Genomic DNA, 27505 nt, shown 5'->3' with positions numbered 1-27505 from the left:
GTCAGTGGATATGGAGTGTAGAGCGTCCGAGAGTTTGCGTTTGTGTACAGAGCGAAAGTTGATGACGAAGGGAAACAAATGTTTGCTCTTTCGGTGTGTATGTGTAAGGTGGGCAAGGGGTGGAAAGAACATTGAACGCGAATCAATTGCTCGGCGGGGCAGAATGGAAGGATAAAGAGTGCATGGGTCTATTGGGGCCGATCGTTCCTACGTGTAGCTATGAATAGAAAATACATGGGGTGCAGTGGAGGGGAGGGTGGGGGTTGGCGCGGTCATGGGTACAATAGCATACATTATTAATAATACAAGAGACAATTACCCTGCTTTGCGCACCGCACCAGTGCAGTTGAAGGACGCGGCGGCTGTTCCAGTTTGCTTGCCCCGGTAGGGCGAGTTCATCATGCTCTCGCCGTCGTCATCGTCGCTCACCGCCGTGGTCAATGACATTCTGTCGTCGTCCGACATCTGAGGATGCAAAACGGGTTTTCGTTAGCAGAATTTTCGTTTGATTCTTCGTGCTTTTTTTTTTTTTTTTTTTTTTTTTCCGCGCAATTTGACGTATATATACAGATTTATCGATTGATTGACACAGATATAACTTATCTTGAAGTTAAATTATTTGATTATTGCAAAAAAGAAGTGATGAATGTCTTTTTTTTTTTTTTTTTTTTTTTTAAGTGATGACGAATGACAATTGAAATACATATTATTTTAGGTATAAAGTTGTGCTCAGTAAGGTATCGTGTACGTGGTAAACATTTGACAAATTTAAAAGACTGAAACAGTGGGTGATTGGGTAAATTTGGTAAATATGTACAATTTTGTACAAGGTGAGAGAGTCTTGCTCTTGCAAAGATCATTTTTATTTCATTCAAGGATATTCACAAGTCACCTTGTATGTCAACGATTTAGGGAAAAAAACGCTAAATCCCATGATGGGTTGACAAATTCTCGTTTTGGATACTCTGAGTTTTTCTCTTTGAAATCTTTTTTCACAAGAGAAGTAGAATAAAGTTGAAGGCATATTTTTATCTCCATAACTTTTTTTTTTCATTTTATACAAAATAGTAGTGGTAATAATTTAGAGTTTCAAAAACCGGATTATCGAGGTGTCGCTTTTTTCCTAAAAAAAAAATCGAGGTATCGCGTTTTTTCCCGAGTCAACAACGATGCGTATACATCCACTGAATTAGTAAAAATTGGGTCACCGATTGACAAGTCAGTGACCAGCGAATAAAGTAAATACGAGATTAGAGCACTTGAAATGTGTCTCATACAGCAGCGACCTAAATTTAACTAATAAATCAATGGCCATTCACTGATTCATATTTAAAATGTACATAAATAAACAATGTATTTAGGTATTTGCATTGGAAACACGGCCAATTTTATTATTTACCAATAATTGTTGGCACAATTTTCTAATCAAGCATTCATTAACTGCACTCTCACCCAAACAACGAGCAAAATAAACTTGGACGTGGCAAAATAACAATAAGTTGGACAAGCACGAACCAGTTGAACCGAAAATTTTCATCGTCGTTGCCCGCAGTACGAGAAATAACGTCACACCGTCCGGTGACATTTATCTGACAACCGAATAGCGCAACATTATTATTGTTACTGCACATGTACTCGTAATCACGAGTGTACTATTATTAATTGTACGGAAAAAGTAGAAAAGTCGAGCTGCTAATTCGCAGGACTCGGTAATAGAAATTTACTTAAGCTGCAGGATATATTTACGCCATCGGACGTCGATATTGGGTCAACTGATTTCATCGTCATCCCTGCCACACCAGCATCGCGTTATCATATTCTCTGATTTTTTAATGATTTTCCGCTTCAGTATACATTTTATATATTACATTTCAATGCTTTTGTCATTCAAACACTTTGACTGTTTTTTTTTTTTTTTTTTTCCTTCAAGTTGAAATACATTATATAATTAAAAAAAAAAAAAAATTTAGGATGATTAATGCTTTAAAATTGTTAAATTATCCACGCCCAAGTCTAAATATCCAAGGGTGTGAAAGAAAGCACCTCGTAAGCGAGCCTCACGCAAAAGTTAAAAATTTTCATTCACTTGAAAAATTTTACCCCCCTCCTCCCCCCAAAAAGAAAAGCTCGTACACGTGCAGGTAATTTTCAAGTGACCTCGAGATTAAAATTTTTTGCTCGAAAAAAGCACCTCGCACTCGACTGCAAACACGATTAATCACCCCGACGCGTATGGTAAAAAAAAAAAAAAAAAAAAGCTCCCCACCAAACATCAGCAGCACCTCGTATTTTAGAAGCCCCGCAGTAACATCAATTAGGAGAAAACGGGGCACAGGAGTAAATTCACGTCCCACGGTACAGCAGGATCCACCAATTCATTAAGCGAACGCGTTGCGCGCTTATTACAAATTCCCTCTTTCCACTGCACTGGAAGGGTTGGGGGGAAGGGGAAACGCGACGCGAATTCTCTCCACCGAAAAGGGCACTTTCAGTTTCGCAAAGGCCGTATATATAGTTGTTCCTCGAGCTCCACGTGCATGGAAAGAAAAAACAGCGCAAAGGAGAAAAAAAAATAGAGAAAACGACACATCGGACACATGAGTTGCAGTATAGTAGTTACAAGAAGAAGACAAAAAAAAAAAACACCAACGTGCCAGTGATGTCGCAATACCGTACTCGTGTACGCGGATACAATGAAAACAGCAAAAGGGGGTAGGGATAGGGGGGTTGGGGGGTGGAGAAAAAAGAAGAAAACAGCGTCAAGAAGAGCGAAAAAAGCGACACGATACCATCCATCTAGGCGTCAACGCATCAAAATCATCATCATCATCAACACCGTCACGATCGGTAGCCGGGAGGCCGCCCTCGGCCGGCCTACTTACAACCCTCCGAAGGAAGTCGGCGTTGCAGACGTCCGCGGCAATGTGGGGATGGTAGTGGCAGTAGCAGCCCTCCTTGAGGAGCTTCATGTTGCCCTTGGCGCTGCCGTTGATCTTTAGCATGTTATCGTCACCCGTGGCGACCCGCTTGAAGCCCTCGCCAAAGCCCAAGCCGTCGATATAACGCTGGACCCAACTGCTCAGGGCCCCATTGACGCACCTGAGGAGCTTGTTGTAGTAACCCTCGCCGAGGCCCTGGCTGATCTTCTCCTCGACGCTCCGGCTATTGAACCAATAGAGCTTCCTTCCCTCGTTGACGCATATGACGCTCACGACGTGGCGCTTGCACAGGCAAAAGTATTTCTTACAATTGCGCCGGTGCAGCGTCCCCAGGTCCTCGTAACTCACGGACGGGCTCAGTACGTCGAGATAGCTCTTGTGCTCCGGTCGCTTCTTTCCCTTTCTCTTGCCCCCAACTGCCAACTGCTGCTGCTGCGACGACGACGACGACGACGACCTCGAGCATCCGGCTGCATCTACCATAATAGTGCGCCGAGCAGTCTGGCCTTATACGTAGCTCTTTCTATTTTTACGAGAGACGAGCGCGGCTCCTTCCCCCTTCCTCACCCCGCTGCTTCCACCGGCCTCGCGTCCTTCTTCTTCCAGCCTTACGGCGTCGATCGACGCGCATCCTCTGCTCTTGTTATTGTCTAATGTATCTTATTCCCTATTGCGTTGAACAACAGCAGTGGCTCTCGCCCTCGTCCAACCCTGTTCACGTGTAACTCCTCTCACCTCGTCCTCTTCCGGTGCACTTGGAAAAACACACAAAACCGGTCAACAAAATATCATCTCACTGGCGCACGCACGTACACGCACTTTCACTGCTACCTGCCCACTATGGGCACGGTATATGATATTCACAAATCCGCTCAAACGGCAGCACGCGCCCTATGTGAATTGCGGGCAAACTCCGCTCCGTTGATTACACCCAACACCCCCAAGGGGGGGGGGAGGGTCTTTTATCACCCCGCTGCAGCAGGGAGGTTCGGTGATTATCGGCGTGCGCGAAAGAGCACGTGTCAACAGCAGCTGGGTGGCCCGCTGGTATCGTGTGTACGTACCGCTTGGATCAATTGTGAGTGTACTGGCTTGAAGTGCGCGGAGGGGGATGATCGAGGTTATTTTTTCAGGTCGATGTTTACACAGTCCGACGGACCAATCTTACGTACAAACACACACACGTACACATAAATTATATTATATACTTATACTTAAGCGTAGACAATTTTAGACTCCGTTTACAGTTGCGTTTTGTCTCCTCTTTCCCATTATAGCTTTCTTCCCTCGTTATTGTTATCGTTCCTACTTCCGTGCTTTTGCTTTTGAAATTCCTTGAGCTTATCCGTAAAACCGTGTATGTATAGAGATATATTTGAATAAATATATATATATTTATTTATTTATTTATTTATTTTTCCATTAGAAGGTAAAACTTGTACGTGAAGATCACTGCGGTGGATCGACTATAATTCCAAGGCAAAACGGGGCACAGTCACAGGCGATACACACAGTATCCATCCTCGTCTTCGTCGTTGTCGTCGCCGTCGTCATCTACGTCGTGGAACCCTCGACATCCCGACACCGCTGGATTCGTCCTGGCTGCGAGTAAACCGCAGCTAGACACGGATTTTCAAAATCAAGTAGTACGAGCCAATGCTTGGTCAGACCGATGGAAAAGAGGCAACAACAATTGTTGTCCGCGACTTGCACGGGCAAAATGGTAGTAGCCCTGCGTGTACGTGTGCACTCATTTATGCACGTGCATTAGAAAGCCATCGACTCTTTGAAATCAAGTAGTAAGAGTCAATGTTTGGTCAGACCGATGGAAAAGAGGCAAAAATAATTGTTGTCAGCGACTTGCACGGGCAAAATGTTGGTAGCCCTACTTGTACGTGTGCACTCATTTGTGAGCATGCATTATAAAGCCATTGGCTTTCCGAAACAAGTAGTACGAGTCAATGTTCGGTCAGACCGCGATCAGCAGCAACTCACTCGCGGAATAACAGTAGGAGTAACATTATTGTGGATGTAATAGCCGCGCGTGCACGTATGCAGACAAGGTCACGGGATGATCGAAGCAGCAGTAGACGAGTAGCCTCGCCGAGGCAACATCAGCGAGGCCAGCGTGCATGACGCCAGTGCCATCAGCTCGAACCAAAGCGCGCGCATCTTCCTCCTACACCTTGTGCTCTACTACGGCTCGTCCTCGTCGTCGGGATCTCAGCTTTATGCACTTTTCTCCTCCTCCTCCTCCTCCTCTTCGTGGTACCAAACTGTCTCGTCGTACCTCTAAAATCGCCAAATAGACGGGGTCAATCGTTGCAATAACGCACCCACTGTCATCGATAAAATATAACCACAACAGCAGCAGTAGTTGCAGTGGTGGTTCACAATGCACTACTACACTTTCTTCTCCTTCTTTTCCACGCGCCAAGGGAATCTAGTTCTCGCGCGCCCGATCACGTGCTCTTCTCCCGGCTGCGAGAGTGGATGCGCACCACACACGTTTTTTTTACGTAATCAGAGAGTTGGAAGGAGAGAAAAAAAAATAAGGAAAAACTGTAGAAAAAAAACTGCAAGAGAGAAAGTAAATATAGGGGAGAGGAGGAGAGGGCGCAGGGCCGAGGTCTCGAAAATAGGTCTCGTCGCCTGGGGTGTTGTTGCGAACAGGGGCCGCAGCGGCCGAGAAAAAGAGCGCCAGAGAGCCTCCGAACTGGAAAGCTACCTCCCCAGCTATCGGCCGATTGATGCGCGATATGGCACTGAATACTTTTTCCACGACTCGTCCTGCTGCTGGTGTCGACGTCACCTATAAGCCGCCATTCCCGCGAACTCTCTTTTTCAAGTGGTGCGAATCAACGAGCAGTCAGACCATGGTCGAGCCGTCACCGATGACGTTACACGCGCACGTATAATCGTTCGAGAGGCCGAACTATGCGAGTTGGCGAGCACGAGTCAAGGAAAAGGGAGGGTACGGCGCGGGTGCTCGGCAGCTCCGACTGCCCCCGACTGGCGTTAGCCCGAGAGCAGCGAGGAAACAAGGCTGCTGCTGCGCCAGCTCTCGCGCGGCTCCTCGCGAGCGCACACGGGGAATCAATACCCAGCCTCCACCCTCTCCGCCGCTCGGGCTGTCGCAGGGGTGGGGAGCCCGGACGAGGAAGCGCGAGGCGGACGGGTTGCCGCGAGAGCGTGAGAAGAATGGAGAGATAGCAAATTGCGCGATGCTGCCGCTACTGTTGTACATGTAACGAATGTATAGGCTATACCTATGTATACACCGACTGCATGTACGTGCGGGGGTTAGTTGGGAGGGGGGGGGAGGAGGGACGAAGGGTTCGAGTGATGGAGCGATGAGAATAACAGAGATGGACGGGCGACGAGGGGCGGAGGGGGGAGGGGAAGGATCCGGGTGGAAAGGGTTGAAGTGCGGATATATGTAAGGAGGCTGACTGCACGATACCTGTACAATGTACGCCCGAGAGTAGGTAAATTGTGGTAGAGATGTACGCGTACGTCTCTATCGCGGCACGGGCTTGTTTGTATACGCAGCTGCTTCGGTGTGAGAGATGAATTTATGAATTTATACTCTCGCCCTGCTAGCCCAGTGAGCGCTAGACCACGCAAATGTGACTTTACACATTCGAGAAAGCAGATGAATTGTGGTGTATGATTGCGGATCTCGCTACTTTTTTTTTTTTAATTTTGCCATCCAACCGCCAAAAAATACCCTATTGTATAACCTCACGAGATGGATTCCTCATTTGAATCGTAGAAATCAAGGATACGAGTACGGCGCGTCACGCGCTTTTAAGCGAAGCGGTCGGATAAAGTCTCGACGAAATTAAGGCGAGAGGAAGAGATGGAAGCGTCCGTAAGTGCACCGAGAGCGACTGAGGGAGGGAGGGGGTAGCGAAAAAGCGTAAACACAAAAGAAACGGGATAGAGAAAGAGGAAGCACGGAGTCGACGAACGGAGAAAGTTGGCGCGTGAATGGAGGGGCAGGACAAAAAGGGACAGAAAGGCACCGAGAGAGAGAGAGAGAGTTGGCAGTATGTAGACGCACACGTGAGTCCCTTGGTGGGGATTGTGGACGAGTGGAGGGTATGAATGAGAATAAGAGGGAGGGAAAGGGTACGAACGAGGGGCTGCAGAGCAAAGGGGCAGAAGGAAGTTGGAGAGAGAGAGAGAGAAAAGTCGCATGGGGTCCATACACCACGCGGTATGGCGAGTCGGAAGAGAATAAACCGAGGGTGAAAAGGAGGGGCGAATGTGGCAGCAGCGCCTCGAGCGAATGCATGAAACCTTTTTTTTCACTCGGATTCAGAGTTTTTTTTTTTTTTTTTTTTCATCTTCCTGCTTGCTTGCGTGTGGTGCTCCGTGACTTGTTTATTCGACGTGATGTTTGTTATTTCTTTACTTTTATACTTTTGGGATTAAACTGGTTACAGATACGTATTAGTATTTTGTCGCTCAGAGGTAAAATATCGATGGGATATGGTATACGTGCCTGTTTTATAATTTTCCCAATACTTAACAGCCGTGATTTCAGTATTGATTGGGAGCTATGTTACATTTCACGTGAAAAGTACGGCTGCAGCAACATACCAAGTGTTGCACAGTTAAGGCAGATACGTTGCACAGAGGGACAGTAACGACAGCCGGAAAGATTCACTAACTTTTTCCAATTGTCTTTTGCGTGGTATTTTTAAATCGCAAAAGTTGAAATTCCTCAAATTTTCCGTGGTTCCATTTTTCTTGTTTCAGCGAAATTTTTTTTAAAAGGGGGAGGCGATAAGGGCTGTGAGCTAGAATTAATATTCAGAATGGGCTGCGATGTCACGCCAGAGGGGGAATTGCGAGAACGGAAAATCCAAAGGAGAACAGGAACGCGTTGAATGTTTTTAAAAAAAATGTACGGAGGGTTTTGCTGGAATAGAGTAAAAAATCAGATTTTAAAACCAACGAAGAGTTGTGTGTACGAGTGCGAGATACGAGGGTGCGATTGGCAGGTGAAGGGAGCGCGTGAGACAATCGGAGGGTGGCAATAAGTGGCTAACAACGATACGGAGATTTAAAAAAAAAAAAAAAAAAAAAAATATAGGAGAGGAAGAAGAACGATGTCTGATACACGCGGATCTTCCAGAAAGGAAAGATGTTGTCTGCTTGTCATTTTTACCGTCAGCCATATATATATAGCCTTACGGTTGCAATTCACGGACACTGTATGAAAGCCTTATTTTACGGCAGCGAAAGAAAAGGTACGGGCCGTTGCCCTCGTATTTCATTCGAACCTTTCTCTTCGCTTCAGGAGCACACGCCAGGCGAACGTAATTTTTCGCACGTTTTTATGACAGCTCGTTCTCTAAATCGTTTTGTCTCTGTCCCCCTTTTTGGGGGGGGGGAGCGGGGCTCCTCTGTATATTCACAAGCTTTTGAGCTCGTTTTTTTTCTTCTCGCGGATTTGGCCCGCGATACACCCGCGGGATGTATTGTTCTTGATTTTTTTTCCGAATGGGTCAAGCCCGTGCACACTGGAGTCACTCGATCTGAATGTTTTTCGGCTTTTCGAAAACAAAAAGCGGCGATACACACAATACATTTTTCGTTTGCTTACACATGCTGTTACCGAGATTGCAAACTTGAGATCTATTTTGGTCGGGATTTTTCGAAAACAGTATCCTCAACAACACAGCAAAATCTTGTACAAGTTCATAAAGTTGGTACACCCCTGATGTCCAATTCTCAAAAGTGCAACTCAAAGGATTCCACGCTCTTTTTGATTTCTCGTACGAAAAAAGCAACACCGTCGAACCTCGCATTGGAGTGAAACTTTATATTGTGTAATTCTTTTCTCGAGTTCCCGAATACTATCAAGTTGGTACATATGTACGCCTATTCGTCAATCTTGAGGAACTTTCCGACGCGAGAGTACGTCAAATTTGATCATCCGTTAAATTTAATTGAAACTGAGTTTTTTTAACTATAAAACCAGCTGTTTTATTCGCAAGATTATCGCTCGAGAGTATTTTGTGAAAAGAATCTCCTTTTTCTCATCGATACGCATTGAACAAGCAACACGTATAGGAGGGAACAAAAAAATACGCACCACACAACTATTTCACTGAATGCCCATAACATCGTTCCTCCAAATAACCATACCATTGACCGAAACTCACCCATCCGCAATTTATCAAGAGAGGCGATAAATTTTCGTCCTTTCACCCTCGCCCCTCGTCCCTACGTAATCAATGTAAAATAAAAATAGACAAGCATTGGGAAATAGGTACTGGCAGGCGTTCGTGGCAAATCACTCGGGACGAAATTTATTTCACCGGATAGGAAAAGAGTTTATCCAAAAGTAGGTACACGGGAGCAATCTTGCCTCCACCCGAGAGCGATGTCGCAGTCGCGCCAAGGACCAAAACTAATGTTATCGCCCACCCAAACAGATCCAAAACAAACACCCACCCGAGCTGTAGTCAAAGAGAGGACGGATCGAGAAAAGCAAGCTCGGCAGGGAGCATCACATACGGAAGCAGCCGAAAAGAGGCCCAGTGTGTGTATACACACGGCTTGACTCGGTTTAATCGCACCCCGACGAACAATGGACTTTGCGCCGCGCTCTCGGTCCTGCTCTTCAAAGATCGAGGAGGAGGAGGAGGAGGAGGATCGAAAGAAAAGAAGCTTAAGAAAAGAATTTCTTTTACCCCCCACGCGACTCGAGAGTAGTCCCTCCGTACACCTACAACCGTATTTCGTATATTCGCACCTGTTGGTGGCGTTACACTGTTGTGCACGGTAATACCTACATGTCGATGCCACCGTGTCCCATCATATCCGGGCCGTGGGTATCTTCCCTCCGATAGGGGCTGTGCTGTCTCTCGCCGGAGGGCTTTGTACTCTCGCACACGCGCTAGAGACGCGGCAGTTGTTGGGTAACAATTCGCACGCGAGCACGTAGACGACTGTTTCGTTCTGTTGACTCTATGCTGCACGTGTGAGGCTGCATTCGCATGAGCTACTTTTTCTTTTTTCTTTTTTTTTTTTTTTGCCAGAACCCTCTTTTTCGCTCGCTGCTGTTGCGATACAGCGTATAGCGGTGGAGAAGAGGGAGAGTGGAGTTTTAGCGTCTCTGTTTTCCCCTCCCTTTTTCCCGTCGCTTCGGCGGATGCAACGCGAGACTCATATAATGCGTTCCACGATTTTGCGACTCTTTGCTCGGCAACAAAAAGCTCGGCCGTGGCATCCCTCCTTTCTTCATCTGTCGAGGGGATTTTTTAGAGATTTGAAAAGATATCTCTTTTTTTTCCAGAAAAAGAGATTTGAGGCCCAAAGGGATACTACGTATTTCACGTGCGGGGACATTGGCTTCGATCGAGTGGTGGGTATCGAAGAGCCAGAGTGAACATAAAAATGCACGGTCGCCGGGGAGCGCTCGCGGAAATTGAAATACTCTACAACCGATACGAAACTAATCGTCTCGCGTGTCATTGTTCTCGGCTTTTTTCTTCTTCCTATGCCCATTGACGAAAGTGTCAACCACGTCTGACACGTTGGACATTCCCAAGACGGAAATTCCACCCCAACAAACGCACTCGAAAATGTAAATCTTTACGCGCATACCGTGCCAACTAGCCAGCGTTTTACAACACCAGCTTGTATGGGTGTATTCATCCAACTCGCGTCGTAAAAGCCTTTCTCCCCTCCCTCGCTCCGACTTTTTCTAGCTTTGTCTAACCTCGCCCCTTTCTCCCCTTCCTCTCCTCGCCGACGATCCGCCAGACCATTGTCAAGCCATCGAGACGTGCATATACACACGTGCACAATGAGCACTCGGCTCCCGATACGGAAATCTGATAACGTCGGTGAAAACATTTGCTCGGCGAGGGGCGCTCCTCCGCGCTCATCCGCCTAACTTATCGATTCTCGCGGCTTGAAATATAGCTGTTTCCCCTTCTTTCGCGGAGTTTCTTAAATTTCGTGCGTTGAACCCCGATTTTCTTTCTTTTTTCCTTCCTTCCCCTTCGGCTTTCAAACGCTGCTCTATTCAACGGAAGATTGTTCTGGTGCGTTTGTCCTGCTGGGTAATGCGGCGTAGTCGAGGTATAAAAGTTTCGGGTCGGGACTAAAAGTTTCCAGGGCATATTCTTTTGGATTATCGAGGAAAAGACACAATACGATCCCTCGAATCGACAGGTATGATGCAATAGCCAGCGTGTAAATTAATCCGAATGATTATGCAACGGCACGACTAAGACTTCGAATGCGCTGATTTTCTACCATCTGCATCCATGTAAACACGCGAGTCAAGAAACCACGAGGGGCTGCGGTGTAGGTACGTGTACACAGTGGCAAGCACAACACCACCCCTTGCAGCTTTAATCGACTCCCTTCGCTCATCCGATTGCCCCCGCAATTCCGCATGTTGAAACCTTGTAAATAGACAAACTCTGCCTCCCTCCCTCCCTCTCTCTCGTCGCGTAATTAAATTCCGATGGCGCAGTGTGTCCCGTCTCTCTTGCTTCATCAATCTCGTTTCTGCTTCGCGCACCAGCGTCGCAATTTTTCCCCCGCCCCTCGTCTGTCTTTTCTCATATTTCTCTCTCTTGATCCTTTTCCCCCAATTACAAACTAAACTTTTTTTTTTCCAGCCTTCTTCTGTACCCCGTGGCTTCCACATCCTCTATTTTTGCGTAGCTATCCTCCCGTCTCTATTCATTCCTCCTCTTCCTTCTTCGGGATTTTCTATTTGTCTTGCTTACGAGATTATACTCGGGGGGTGTGTAGAATCATCGTAGCGATTCCAAAGCCTAGGGGGCAAAAAAATTAATTAAGCCCCGACATAAAATGCAACGCCACGCATTAAGTAGAACGAGTCAAGATGCAGTCAGCCCCCCCCCCCACCCGCGAGTTTTATCGATATCGGAGGGAACCGACGGATTTTCCTGAATTTCCCCGGAGGCGGGGTATCGTACCTACAGACGCGGACGTTTCACGTGCCCTTCTCGGCTCCACCCTCTATTTTTCACGCCCGGAACAATGCGGCCGGGAGTATATATGAATATATACGTGCAATGTAAAAATCACCGACGAAGCCCAGCAAACCGGTGGGTTTTTACATTTCGTGTATCCCCGTGTGCATCGATTTTATTCCTCTTCTCTGGCACGCGCCTCGAAAATCCTCGGGCTCGCCGGCGAATCACGCACCTGAACGGCAAACACGGCGCCCTATACCTTTCGTCCTCCCAGTGACGCGCTCGTCGCACGAAAAAGTTCTCGACTCACGCGACCGAGCACCTCTAACGAAAAACCAACACTCGCATTCGCGCTTCCAAACTCCACCAACCTGAAAACCAAAAGAAAGAAAAAAAAAAAAAAAAAAAAAAAAAAAAAAAAAAAAAAAAAAGAATCCCCACTTTGGCCCTTCTTCCCAAGCTGGCGCGCTAAACGTCGCATAAATCCAGGGCGCTCGCTCGAGCGACGGGCAGGGAAGTACATTTCAAGCTCTCGCGCGGCATTATTTTGTCGAGACCTCTCTCTCTCTCCTCCCCCTCCCTTTTCACCTCTTCAATTAATTCACATCTCGTGTTTATACACACCCGCGTGGGTTACATATACAGATGTACACGCGTAGCCATGCACGTGCATATTTCCATTTTCATCTGTTATTACGCTCTTGTATCCCGGTATGGACGAGGATAGCGCGCGCACTCGTATGTGCCCGTACATCATACGTATTACACGAGTATTCGCGCACGCGACACCAAATAGGTACACGTGTATTATCCTCCCCGGCTGCGATGATAACTTGATCCCTCGTCGTCTTCCTCGCTCCCTCTCACTCTCTTTCGCACATTCACACCTCCCTCCCCCCCTTCCATTCACAAACACATACGCAGATGTCTGCCGTGTACATATATAAATATATATACACACACATTTCTCTCTCCCTCGGCCCAATCCACACCCACACTCACACGTAAAATATGTCCTCGAGCGGCAGGAGCGAGCTATTCATGGATTTATCATCCCGGGTCCCGAACACGCGTGCGGGTGCATCGGGCAAAAGTGTCCTCTTGCTCCCTTTCGCTTGATTTTCCCCTTTCGCGAATTCTAATCCGTGTGTGGCTTGGTACGGGAGAAGCTGCAGGTATATGTATACACCTATACCTACACGATGGTAAAGGTTGTATAGGCTCGATAGACGCGGGAAATGGTAGCGAATGGGAGGACGAGAAGTAGGGGGTGGGGGGGGGACAAATCCTTTGGCGTGCACCGGGTTACTGGGTTATCGACGTTCGTTACGTGTCATCTATCGTGTACCAACTTTTATCCTCTTGCCTTCCACATGTGACCCTTTCCCTCGATCGCTGTAAGTACCTATACCTCGCGTACATACAGGGATATACGTATATAGATGTCATGCTATAACGTATACGCATTTATGTACACGTGTGTTTGTGGTTCAGCGGTAGTCATACGTCAGTATGGGTATATGCTCACTGTGAACCTACACAAGTATACCTGGATGGACTGGGCTGCGGGGGGTTTCCCCGCGAAACGACTGCAATCCATTTTGTTATCCTCTCTTATGTCTCTCGTTCGCTTTCGCTCCCTTTTTTTCCAATATTTACTTTTTTTTTTTTTTTTATGAAGATGTAACTAAGATTGCCAGACAGACAAGTCTGTGATTATAGTTTTCAAAATAATTATTTAACATTACATTGAAATTTTGGGAGAAAATTTTTCTTACACCATTGACTTCTACATTACGGAAGTTAAGAAAAAAAAAAAAAAATGCCCATTCACAGGTTAAATACAAAAAAAATTATTTTTATCGTTCGATGATTTTTAAGGATTCTAGTGACTAAAAATATTTGAGCTTGAGCTCAGTATATTTTTAAAGATGTAAGGCAGATGTTGTTTCAAACAGAACCATTAATGTAACTTTGTAAGATAACTACTTTGTTGAAGCTTGAGCCAATTATATTAATTAGTAAGAGAGAAGCGCACTGAAATAGCTTTTATACAAATTTTTTTTTTTTTTTTTAGTTTTTTATAAGCATAAGTCGTTGAATTCATTTTACTGTTTAATTTTATTTTAAAAAATTAAAGGAAAATCTTTATTTTTTTCCTCTTCTATTAAGCACACTCTTGAAAACGAACGAGTTGCAGTAAAGACATTGTAGGATCCTTTTTGCATGTTTGCGACCCACATACATCCCACTGTGCGACATGACGCAGACACGAAGATTTCCATTCATTCGACACCTCTTGGACTTGCCTACTTGTTATTTATATTTCATTTTCGTTTTCAAGTACAGTTTGTAGCGCAGTCAGTACCGAGCGATTGCAGAGCTCGTATTGCAGGTCGCGCCTTTCTACACCCCCGCTTCTCGGACGGACGGCAGGTTAATAGGATTTTTATCTGGCGTTTCCTTTCTGGCGTACGTGACGCGTGTACCTACGTGAGCGGATTATTTTGTCCTTTTTTTTCAATGCTCTTTTTTTCCCAACTCGTCCCTTCGCTTCCATCTCCTTTCACTTCGCGCATCGTCTTTTCCTCATCCCCTTTTTATCACACGCGACATACGAGTCAAGTCAATCTGCGCGACGAATTCAATTGCTTACTTTTCGACGCAACGGCAAATTGGAAGAAAACAAAAAAAAATTCCGCGCATTTCCATTTGGAATTACAATCACGTACCTCCTCAATTATTCACCTACCCTACATTTAATGTATCCGTCAAAACACATGACAATAATTTAAATTGCCAATTTTCAATTTAATATTTAGATGCAAAGCTGTTACTCACGAGAGCTAAGGGCAACGCAACCGAGTTGACGTTTACTTACGATCCTCGCACAGCGATCACCCGGAAAAACGGAGGGTCAGGAAGACAAGGGGGAGAAAAAACGACTATGGGTACCTTGTCTAACTGAGTATGAAAACGGAGGCGTTTCGACGCGACGACGCGGTGGCTGTGTTAACAAGCATGCAAAGACGAAAAAACCTCCAAGAGACTCCCTCTCCCCCTTTTGCTCTTTCACCGAATAAAAGCAGGAGTAGCTGTACGAAGTGAGAGACGGAGACACGTGCGCGCGTGGGAAGGGAGGAAGATCTGCTCTCAAAAAAGCCGCCCAAAGAGTAATGCACCCGCTTACGCGTCCCTTTGGGGCACGCGAAAGCTCCTCGTCCCATCCTCAACGCAAGCGCGAAGAAGTTACGACGGCGGTGCGAGTGGAATCATCCGCGGATTACTCGCTCAATAAATTCCCAGCAACCGTTCGAACGAAAAATCAGGAGAGCTGACCTTTTTAGGTTTTTACAAGCTGATTTATTGCTTTTTTTTGTACGCTTATTGTTTAGCATGTATATTAAACGGATACACATGGATTTAGCGTGGGATGATTGAAAGTCTCCAACTACGGATAGGTTCGCTCTTCCTTTCCAAGTTTTTAATTTTGCGATGAGCAATATCGTATCGAAAAGATTTCAGGCATGAAAAAAAAAAATTTTTTTGCCATTCACACTGAGAGATCGGTTGAAAAGTCATGCGAATTTGTATCGAATCCAAGCTTTGAAATCGACATGGAATGCGCATTTCGATCAATACCTGCGAGTATCCTTTGATTTCCTTTCCTGGAACTTCGAACCCCCGCAACATTTTTTAACGGAAATTTCAAATTTCAAAAAAATCATTTTTCATGTATCCTTTCCTCTCTTTCCAATTGCATGGATGAGATTCCACTGACACGCACTCTGAAAGTCTAGAAGGATCTTTTTTTTTTTTTTTATGGAAAAATATTCCAAAGTTCAATTCAAATCCATAACCCATAGCTTAAAAAATATTCCAAATAAGCGAACGTAGAAAAATTCGTTTTAGCCACAGTACGCGTTTGATGCTCGGTCGAGATTGTTTATTGCTGCCTACGGGTATATCTCAGCGCATAGCAGGTGAAGAAAAAAAAATCTTCCCGCGTCTATCGGCCTCTCGGATAGCATATGACTCACGGGCATCGCACGACTGTTCGTCTGCATTTTCCAACTTTTGGCATTTTCAAAATTTTTGTACGCCCACGCACGCGGATACACCGTCAGACAGATATCCTTTTTTTTTTCTCCGAGGGCATGTGGCACAACTTGCTGTACGTACACGCAAGCCCAGAAAAGTTTTCCCCCACAACGGGAGCAACAGCAGCAGCACAAGCGAGCCGTCTATTCCACCCCATTTCTCATTTCCTCCTTCAAAAAATTTCACCCCACCCCCTACCCCCACTTCTGCTCTCCATCAGCACTTCACAAAGCCGCGGGAGCCTTATTCTTTACCTCCATACTTTTGCCCTCGAGATTTTCAGTCGGGATACACACGCGCGCGCTCCTACGTACACCACGAATCCATTGCCATTGCAGCTGGTGCATTATTGTGACGAAGACCACGACGAGACCGAGGTTTAATTCAACGCGGAAACAATTACGCGCCGCTCTATCGATCTACCCCCAGAAAAAAAGGTCGCGAACCTCCGTCGACGACGTGAAAACTGAAGCGGAGATTATCCCCCTCCCCCATCCCCCCGTGTACTCTTTGCGCTTTGTGGCGTGTCTTGTCGTATACGTGTGTACATCCTCGACGCGCCCAAGGCGTGAAACAATGAAACTTTCGCCGAGATCTATGCGCTCAAAAGTGTTTTCGACGGCACACCCCTACAGCGCGACGCCAATGGGAAAAGTTGATTTTTATTTCGCGGCTGCCCTTTCACCGAAGGAGCGACAATACTTTACACGGAAGGCGTCACTCTTCCCCCCACCCCCGTCGAGCAAAGAGGAGAGTGCAGTAGTAGGTCAGCCGCACAGTGAGTTTCGCGAGCAGCGCGCCCCCGAGCACTCGCTGGCGATATGAGAATGTTTCGGTGGGCGTGCGCGCGAGCTCGAGGGCTTTTAATGATGGTTTTTTTCTTTTTTTTTTTTCCCCACCTCTTCTTCGGGAAAGCTTCGCGTGTACGTGTAGTATGGGTTCTTCGGGAATTGTCGGCATCTAAAAGCTCTTGCGTTGGGTTATTTTGAGATAGTAAGCGGTGATTGTCTTTTTGCTTCGCACTTGAGATATGACATTTTATCGCTTCGTTGTATAGGAGCATATGGCTCGTAGGTTGATGATTTTTTTTTTTTTTTTTGATTGTTTATTCGATGATATTAAATTTGCGTTTTTCAGTGAGATAAATTTTATATTCGTGTAGCCATGTACGAGAAATACGAGGGGTGCACTATTGAGGTCCCCAAGGAAATACACGTAAATCCGTTCTTTCTTCGAGAACGAATGATGAGATATTACATTCGTGGGGAAGATTTTCTCTTTCGAAATAAAAACAATCGGTAAAAGTAGGGGGGGGAGGGGCACTTGAATGTATAATTTGATGTGTATACGTAGATGCTTTGTAAAAACGAGCAAAACCAACATCATTCCCTCGAGTGGCTTGCATTTTCATTTTTTTTTTTTTTTTTTCCTCATTTTAGAAATAAAATCACGAGCACTCGAAAACTGCTGAATTCCGTGCTTTGCGTGTCGTTAAAAAATCAAGTGAGCGAGAGTAGGCATAACCGCAAACTATAAAACAGAGCACCTATACTCGCTGCGTTTGAGCTGTTGGCAAATTATCGCTCGCAACAACCTACAAACCAAAATTTTGAAAAAAAATATGTACACAAAACAAGTTACATCCGCAAATTGAGAAAGAAAGATTAAAAAAAAAAAAAAGAAAGAACTAGCTAGGCTGCAAAAAGAGAGAGATATTCTTTATTTATACACAATAAGAGAGAGCCGATCGAACGAGCATCTGCAACCTCGGCCTCTCTGCCATCTCGTCAAAGAGATAAAAAAAAACATATATATATATATACCCTTGTATAAAGCTCTGCAACGAGGGTGGACACAGATAAGTCGCACACACAGGACGAAGGCTAAAATAAAAGAGGCGAGCTCTCAATGTCGCGCTTTTATCTTTTACCCAAGAGAGAGAGAGAGAGACGACTGGAGAGGAGGGATATACGTGCGACTCTGTGCGAAAGGACATTTAGAGAGCTTAGAAGGGAGGGATGGCTGGAAATGAGGACGCCGCGGTGCAGAGGAATTTGGCCCCTCTTCCACTAAATCCTTGCATATACAACACGTGTGAGTGTGTGTGTGTGTGTGTGTGTATAGTGTGAGTGTTATATATACGTAGGTATATGAGTAAAGGGGATAAGTCAATAATATATTTGTCGTAAAGAAGAGAATGCGTGGACTCACCTCGGAGGACGTCAAGTAGCAGAGCCTCGAGTCGGTGCTCTCGAGGGAGGCCTGCTGAACGATGCCGTACCTGCTCTCGCGGTCAGACATGTAATCCGACCTCACGCTGTCCTGTCTGTCGAAGGTGCCCCTGTACGGCAGAGAAAAACAGTCAAGCCACTTTTACCTTCCTTCCTTTCTTTCTTACATTTCTCGAACGTGACAATCTCTTTCTCGCGCGCGCACACACACACACACACACACACACTCTCGTGTATAAGCTACGATGCAGAGACACACATGATTGACAAGAATTACATTGTTGTAGTTGGTGGTGATGGTGACTGCGCATGCAATACAATAGTTGGTATACGTATCGATTGGGGGATGAAGGGATAAAAGCGTGCAATTGTGCATCTAGTACAAAGAAGTGCAGGGCGATGGATATACAACATACGGATGCATGCGTATGGCTATAAGTGACAATAAAAAATAAATGTCATCGATCCTTCGATAATATACATATATATACGTGTATCATGGAGATGAAGATTTCGGAGCGATCCCACTGCCACGTGCCCATATATACCCTCGCGTGTACGTATGTGTGTTTGTTAGAAAAGTGTTATTTACCAACTCCCTCTCAACCCCTTCCTTCCTTTGACCGTGTCTCTTTCACGCGTTTTTGCTCTTTTGCGCGTTCGTTAGGGCGAACGTTAATTTTTAGCGCTTGTTTCGTTTCACTTTAACCCTTAAAACGTACCCCTTTCTTTTTATCAAACAAGTTTGCGTGTTTTGTTGAAGAAAAACAATTTATTATTGGTTCAAAGGGAATTTCGTATCGACAGTACAAAAATTGCGCTGCGAAGTAGGTAAAGTAAATCGCGTCTTTGAAAACTTCCAATGGGCAGGTATCTATACGTACTTTTCGATATTTCTATACGTATACTTGACCCAGACTGCAGTTAACATTGACGGATGTATATATATTTGTATACTCTCTGCGCCGTCTAACATTTTGCCGATACATCATGTTATACGCCCTTCGAAGCTCCGACTGTATTCAATTTGTATTTCCTGGCACCTCTACAAGGTAAAACCGATCACCTGCGACATCCTGACTCTATATTTGTTTTTCGAATAAACAACTGCGCCCTAAATAAAAATTAAGGGGAGGGGGAAAAAAACTGGCACTGAACTGAAATTTAAAAATCTAAAACAAACTGCATACTGAAAATACGAGTGCACGGTAAACGAGTTTGTGTGTTGATTGAGATTTTTGCATCAAGAGGGAGAGAGAGAGAGAGATCGAGGGGAAAAAACTGATATTCGCTTGGGGCTGCAATTGGTGGGTGGAAAAGAAAAAAAGGAGGAATCTCAAGAAGGACATGGCGCAACAGGAGCTAGACGACGAGCGGGTGATAATAAAACAGGTGCCAAGGTGAGCCGATTACGGCCTTCGTCCGAAGTGGACACCATCTCGGCACTCTCTGCGCGTGCAATCCCGTGCAAATCTAAATCTCTCTCTCTTCGCTCTACCTGGAAACCCCCCCCCCCTGATTCGCTCTCCTCGGCAAACTTAATTAAGCGCGCGCAATCACAAGTCTTTCCCCCTCAAGTCTCCAGATCCTTGAGTTTTTGTGTGTATGTATATTCTCTTCGCGCGTCCGTCTGTGTGTGACACACTTTTCCTTCACTCTGTTGGTTTTTATTTTTCATTTCCCTTTGTAGCTCTGAAAATTCGATCGATACGACAGAGTTGGGTATATACACGGCAAGGAGGAGCTCGAGAATGGGACTGACCGAGACCATTACGCGAGTGGGCGAACTCGGCTCTGCGGGACACGAGAGGGGTCAATTTGATTTGTGAGGCAAATCAGCTCTGTAAAAACATCACTGTTACCTGTTTAATCTGCTAATTTGAGGACAACCGGATCGTGCAAAGGGGGGTGAGATTCGTTAAACGATTGCATTGTACCCCATCACATCTTAAATAATCGTGACGGATTGGTAAAACTGGTTTTTGGGAAGGGATTTGTCGTTTTTTTCTCCTGTAAAATAAAATCCTCCCGATATTATTCTCAAAATTACTCGAGTAAGCAGAGAAGAACGCGACGATGCATCAAGCGCTACCAAGTAGGCCTCGTTTAATCTTATCACCGCACTCAACGCTTCCTCCTCTTTTTCGCTTGGATTCACGTCTAGACACGAAACACCCACCTTTTGTTCTTTTCAGAAAAAAAAAAATAAGCGCAACAGGACGCGTTAAAAATCAACCGAGTAGAGGTTTCAGCGTAAAGTAACTTTTGGTGTCTCACGCGGTGCGTTACATATTGTATCGTAGACTTTAGCGATACCAGCCTGGGAGTGCGAGGAGCGAAACTCGATGGGAGAAAAGTACTCTCGCAGCAACCGTATACCTGCGCACATCTTGCGTTTCACTCGAGCTGCCGAGAACGAAAGAAAATCTCGAGTCTTGAGAGGCTTCTAATCCAGAGTGTTGGAAGGAGAAGTTTAAGGCTCCAGTAGGTGATTAGAGGCAAAGTTCCGTGTTTCGCAATAATTACAGCAGTGGCTCAGAAAACTGCGAAAAGCAGAGAAAGAAAGAGAGAGGCAAGTATAGTTATACGGTGTACAATACAATCGACGGTAAAGCCGGTGACAGCTGGAGCGGGGTGTTTTTCCGGCTAGCCGAAAAGAAGGAGAAAGACGTTTCAAAGGACACGAGCGGACGCTTGGGAAGGTAAGGCCAGGACAATGGCTTGCTTCCTGGACGTAGGTGGTGATGGGTATGTACATTGTAATGAAAACAATGGCCGTGCTATCGCGAGGCTTGGAAAGTAGAAAGGTATGTTTACACGTATACGCTCTCGGGGAGAGTTGGGGATGCTCGGGTGAGGTATTTCGAGTGGAAAGTTACAAGTGTTATCGAAAAGCCGACCAAGAGAGAAAAAAATAAGAGGGAATGTGTGTGGATGGCGTGGGGAGGGAAAGGGGAAAGATATCGGAAAAGTATGCACAGGGAAACTCGAGCCTTACCCTCCTCGTGCGGCTTTGATGCCGATGTTGGCGTATCTACTTGATGCGGGCTAAGGGAAATGTGTACCAACTGCTTGTTACGAGGAGGGTTTATTGTCTTTTTTTTCTTTTTTTTTCTTTTTTTTTTTTTTTTCTAGAGATTTGTTTAAAACTTTTTTGAAATGCTACACGTGCGAAGGTATTTTTGATCTTTATTAGTGGCAATCGCGGAATTGGTGGGACAAAAATTAAGAAAAATGGGGGATGAGTTTTCAAGTACTCGGAAACTTTGAAATAGGAGCTGCTGTCGCTGATTAAATAAAATATGATAAGTACACAAGTTGCGCGAGGCCGTCCTTTTTGACCTGGTTTTATTTTCTCTCTCATTTTTTTCTTTATTCAACTTTTTCGAACATCCAAAAATGACGACTCGACTATTTTGAGAGCAGAGTTTGCATTTCATTTTTTGTAAAACCGGACAAAACTCGAGTAGCGCATCACTCGTACGCGTCGGACAATCCGATATCGTATTGGCAAAAAAGTACATGAGTAGAACAATATTACGAAAAAAAAAAAAAAAAGTCATCCAACACACGTGCCCGCGAGAGATGATCAAAATCGGGGCCAGGGGCATTCGCGTGGAATTCAATTACCGAATGATGACGCGCGTACTCCACAGCCCCTCGACACCCATACTTGTGCGCCGAACAGTCGCAATCGTCATGTACAAAGTCGAGCGGCGAAATAAAAGGTACAAGGTGAGACGAGTGCAGGTAAGGGAGAGCCAAGAGGCTCACGAAAGAGGAGGAGCAAATGTATGTGTGCGTATAGAAAAGTAGACGCTACGAGGGGTCACAGCGGAGAGGGTTACGTAAGGCAGAGAAGGTAGGTGCAAACGATCGAACAGCAACTAGCCACGCAACTATCACCGACGCGCCACGATTTTCCTTATCCTCCCCGAGCGTGTACCCTTTGTCCTGTGCGCGTTTTCCCCCGTCCCCCTCTCACTATTGTACGCCACTTTTTGTCACCACTTTGTCCGTTTAGGTCTTTTTCGAGTGAGAGCGAGTCAATTGGCGAGCGCAGCTTTGACGCAATTATTGCTTCTTTCCTATTCCTCCCTGCCTCCCTTTTACGCGCAATTTTCATCAGCTCGAAAGGTCGCAGCTTTTTTGCTAATTGGACCCGAGTTTAATTTAATAGCACTGTAATTGGAGGGCAAGCCCGCGCTTTGTTCCGCTTTTTCTTTTTTTTTTTTTTTTTTTTTTTTTTTTTTAGCGTCTCCGTAGAAGAAAAACTTATCGTTTAGAATACCGACTGCAGTCTCTTTACTCTGGTGGTTCTCGGTAGCGGGTGGTTAGCCGTTTTTTATTGGATGATAGAACTCTGTGCAGTTTGGACGATTAAGTATGCAGTGCGGTCGTGGTGATAACGGGTATCTGGCATGTCTGACTAAACTCGGACTTGGCTACTTTAAAATTAAATTTATCGTACTCGCCAAAAACTCTTCTTAAATGCTACAAACAACCAATTTCCTACTCTATAAATATACTCTTGAACATAACAAACAGGGCTTATCTATTGAGGCTGACACTACTTGGACTGTACTACTTAAAAATGTGTTCTTCGGTCCTTGCGTGAGAAGCCTCGCTAACTGAATTATAAAAAACCGTTTGGAACAATAAATAATTTTCTGACTCAAAGATAATTTCATTAATCAAATAAACGCAACTTATCTGAAATGTATGATTAAACTCGGGTATTACTACTGAAAATCCGAGTTTTCACTCGATAAAGCGATGATTATCAATTTTCTATCTTACAGTTGACCCATCAAAATGGCACGGCTGACCAAACTCAGACTTAACTACTTAAAAAATACAGGGTTTGTCCATATCACCAAATAGCTCTACGTGAAAGCTGTTTTGATGTATACATTTAGTTTTGTATTTCGTGGTTATGATATTGACATAGAGACAAGCAGATTTAATTTGGCATGGCTGACAAAACTCGGTCTTTACTACTTATATAGTGATTTTGGTCGTTACCTAAATTCTTGACATTATCCTACATTAGATTTGCTTCTGATGTCTGACTAAACTTGGTCAGTACTACTTAAAAATCGAATGTATGCTCTTTACTCTAGTGTTAATCTATTAAAGCGAATGTACAAAAAATTGTTTGGAATGTACGATCAAGCTGGGGCTTTACTACTTAAAAATCTAATTTGATCATGCAAAAGTTATAACTTGGCAATCCTACGAAGAACCTACTCTAATTCATAAATAAGCTACTTTAGAGTTAATAAACTAAAACTAGTACAAATCGAACGAGCATTTTGAATAACACCAAGTGTTGATTGACGTTAAATAGTACGAGCTAATTTATCACAATCTACTTCTAACAAAAAATTTAGCGTAGACTCATGTATTGAACGAAAAAAAAAACACTAATGATCATTGTGTTGGCTGAAAATGAACCAAAAGCTTATTCCTAAGCAACCTATGAAAAATAACGATTCATCGTCAGCTCGATTAACAACGCAGTTTCATTCGTTCGTGGAAAAACCGAACCCCTTCAAGTCCCGAAATCTCTACCCCTGTCATGCATCTCGTTTTATATACCACACGAAACTATTTCAATTTATAATAACGACGAAAAAAGGCATATATATCTGAGAGAATGACCAGTGCCTTTCATCGCGAAATTAATAATTCAAAGTAAAAACAAACACTCGCAAGCTGGACGTAGCTGGCGACCCTTAAAACTTTTCTTTACCGTGGAAAACTGCGCATTAAGCCAAAACGCCAGCGGACAACCCCGCAAGCTGAAAATCAATGTCGAATCGCAGCAGCAGCTCTTTATATATACACACACACGCCCACAAACTTTTGTTCAATTGGATGAATTCGCGCGTTTTAAATTCACCGAGGAAAAAGGTCACCGCGAGGGAAAGAGGGAATCGTTAACGAGCCCGATGGGAAAACCGCTCACATGCGCGCGGTATATACACGGCAGCGAGCGACGTGTAAATAGAATAGAGCTAGTTAGCGAAGGAGAGAGGATCGTTGCTTTCTCCCCGCACGCGAAAATGCAATTATCTCGCGCGCCGCTCTTCCAAGGAGAAATGAGGGGCAGGGGGGGTTCACGGAACTTTGCTACGAGCAGGTATAGGGTGTAAACGCTGAACGGAGTTTTTGTCGCTATCCTCTTTAGTGTTTTCCGGCGGCTTTCTTGGTAAGGTTTTTCATTTTTGCTCTTTATCTTGTACAACTGCAACAAGACAGTCTGCGCGGAAATAGAATTTTCCGTGTCAGTGAGGACGTTTATTAACTCGCCTAGAGCTCGTTGTACTTGTTTTCTGTTTAATGTATTTTTTTTATTTTTTTTTTATATTCACTTATTCTTTATACTAGTTATCGATTGGTGGAATCTAGTATTGTAGAAATACATATTGGGTGTATTTTGTTAAGTAAGAGTAACAACATTCAGTTACAAATGTAGACTTTAGATCGTTTGAAAGTAATAATAATAACATTCGTACAAAACCACAATTGTTTGTGGTAAGAGAAGTAAGTGAGTGTTTATGTTGAGTATTAATTAAAAATTTTTTTGTGGTTTCATATTACCTTAATATTCAAGTGCAACGTGTTCACTATTACCTGTTTGTTCACACGAATGCAAATCCTCGCAATTATAATATATATATTCAGGGTAAACTATTAAGAAAAATAATAGAAAAATAACAATAAACATACAGACTTGTGTTGCTCTAAACAATCATTAGCTTATAAAAATTTCTTTCATCACCTAATAACACGATGCACAATCATATCTATTATCTATAACGTATTTTACATATTAATGGAGTATCCAGTGCAATCGGTATGGACATATAGATTTAGTACAGGGGGTAACCACTATAGAGTCAAGTACGTAAATATATAATATATAATTGTATTGAGGGTCAAATCAAGACACATAAGTATATTGAAGTGCGGAAAAAAGTAGATTTGTGCGCCTCATGTAGCAAAGAAAGACTTGAAAAAAAAAAAAATAAATAAATAAATTAAAAAAAGGTATCAAGTAGATGTAAAAAAAAAAATATACGTATAACAGGACATTACAAGAGAGAAAAAACAAAAAAAACAAAGACCAACCCCTAAGTGGGTTTTTCCACAATCCTTAAGAAAGAGCCTCGCACCGGTCACAGTCACCCACGTCACGATACACAGCACACACACACACACACTGCAGGCACTCGGCAAATGGTCTTGCTGCACCTCACCTGTGTTCGAGCGAGTCGGTCCTGTTGGACTTGTATCCGCTGTCGTTGAGGCTGTTCTCGTGGCGCAGCGACGGCAACGAGTCCCAGGTGGACTCGCGCCTGTGTCCGATCGGGCCGTAAGAGCCCTGGGCGGTGCTCGAGGCAACCGAGCCCAAGGTCGAGCTGCCCGACTGCCAGCCGTCCGAGTGGCGGAACCAATGGGCTCGCGCCGAGGCGCCTATGCAGCTCATGCATCGGCTGATGACGGAGTATCGAGGTGAGTTTACGGACGAACAAGCGCGCAATCGCCATTCATACCACTCGCACACGGACAATCCTTTCTTTTTCACACTTTACCCGGTATCACGATCTCGGTAGGTGCTTTTTTTTTCTGACCACCGTTTTTTCGTCGAGTTTAATTTTTTGTTTTTCTCTCTTTTCCTTTCTGCGTCTATTTGTTACCGATACACCTACGTGCCCGTTATACCCCCCTGCCCTACCTTCAGCCCGTCCTTTCGAGTTACGTTTGTTGGCAACCCGACCTCCTTTTCTCTTCTATTCTCGCAACTGCTAGCAAACAAGGCGCGCCCGAGCTTGCAGCCCTGACCCCACACTGAGGTACAACGTTTCCATGTATGTGAGTACCTACTCGCAATAATGTTGTCACTAGTGCGTATGAACGATGGTGTTTACGGTTTTCCTTTGTGTTACAAGCTGAGATTGCCTTGTGCACTCTGTTGTTCTCGTGGGGCCGCGTTTTTTCTTTTTTTCTTTTCATCTATTTCACATATCCAAAGCTTTACCTCGTTATTTTTTTTTTAAGTAGGTTAGCAGTAGAAAAAAAACCCAAACCGATACTCATGATGATCACTGATTACGATTGGAGTTTTTTTTTTTTTTTTTTTTTTTGTTGGGGTGAAAAATTAATGAGAGCGTTTGTGTTACTTGCTACTGTATATGTGTATGTATATATTTTTCTTTATTTTTTTTCAAACGATGCTTGAACTCTACTGTGTGTCAAATTTAGTGTATGATGGTCGTTTGTTGAAATAATACAGATAGATGCCAATCAACTCTAGTGAACAGATTTCAAAGCGTGAATAAATGTCTTTCAACTTATGTACAGATAACGATTTCTTTCCTTGCCTTCTTTCTTTTATAATACTAAATTTGTCGTTAAAAAAAAAATGTATTTTTCTTTACTTTCAACAAAACAATTTATATGTTTCTAGCTGGAAAAATTCGTATTTACTCAAACTACTGGGCAAGCTATAGGACAAATCCGAAGCTCTTAATTTTTCACCGATGTCCAAAAGCACATAAGTAATTCTAAAGGAAAAAAAGTAAGCCGTACAAAATATTAACTTTCAAAAAAGCAACACGTTTCCAAAAAAAAAAAAAAAAAAAAAAAAAAAAAACACGACGAAAAACCCGCAAGGAGACTTCCTACAAGAGCCCAGCAACCAAGAGTGTGTACAAAGCAACAACTCGTGTTCAACAAACTTCGAATGCGTTAATTTACATGACGTCCGACACACAACTCTACTGCACATGAACGACACGTCCAACACGACTCTATCTCACCACATGGTAACAAATTGATATGTACGACAAATAGGAAAAAAAAAAAAAAAAAAAAAAAAAAACCACCACCCTTGTGACAACGGTGGTTGCCGCGCTTGTGACAAATTAAACGACAGGTAAGTATAACTCTGCATGCGTGAAAGGCCGTCGTTGCGGTACCTGGAGTTGTAATCGCTCAAGTATCCCCTGTCCCGCTCCTGCTCCCTCTGCTCCCTCGTTCTCTCGCGTATGATCTCGTTCCTGTCGCTGTAGTAGCCGTCCCTGCTCTCCCGGCTGCTCTGTCTCTCGGTCGCGTACCTGTACGACAGCGGCAGGGTCGACGACTTGTTCGCGCTCGAGCCTAAAACTTGATTGCGCGATTATTATTGACCATTTCCATGCCTCCGCTACGTAGATAAATAACAATATGTTATATATGTATGTATGAA

At 44.4% G+C, this 27505-nt stretch overlaps 1 protein-coding gene across 1 annotated transcript in view; it reads right to left on the bottom strand.

Annotated features, from left to right (window-relative positions):
• The window catches only part of sif (guanine nucleotide exchange factor still life), an 86398-nt gene that overhangs the window by 20355 nt on the left and 38538 nt on the right, over window positions 1–27505 (bottom strand). Inside the window, exons 13-15 of the mRNA XM_089591550.1 lie at window positions 27237–27417; window positions 18230–18359; window positions 320–465 (exon numbers count right to left, since the gene is read on the bottom strand). Of these exons, the coding sequence (XP_089447676.1) occupies window positions 320–465; window positions 18230–18359; window positions 27237–27417 (457 nt within the window). The remainder of the gene's footprint in view (window positions 1–319; window positions 466–18229; window positions 18360–27236; window positions 27418–27505) is intronic.

Source organism: Copidosoma floridanum, unplaced genomic scaffold (genome assembly GCF_036245765.1).
Source record: "Copidosoma floridanum isolate Cflo_tuat_1 unplaced genomic scaffold, Cflo_Japanese_pri ptg000013l, whole genome shotgun sequence".
Lineage (NCBI taxonomy): Eukaryota > Metazoa > Arthropoda > Insecta > Hymenoptera > Encyrtidae > Copidosoma > Copidosoma floridanum.
The sequence above is the reverse complement of the archived record's forward strand: the minus strand, read 5'-3'. Positions and strand labels throughout refer to the sequence as shown.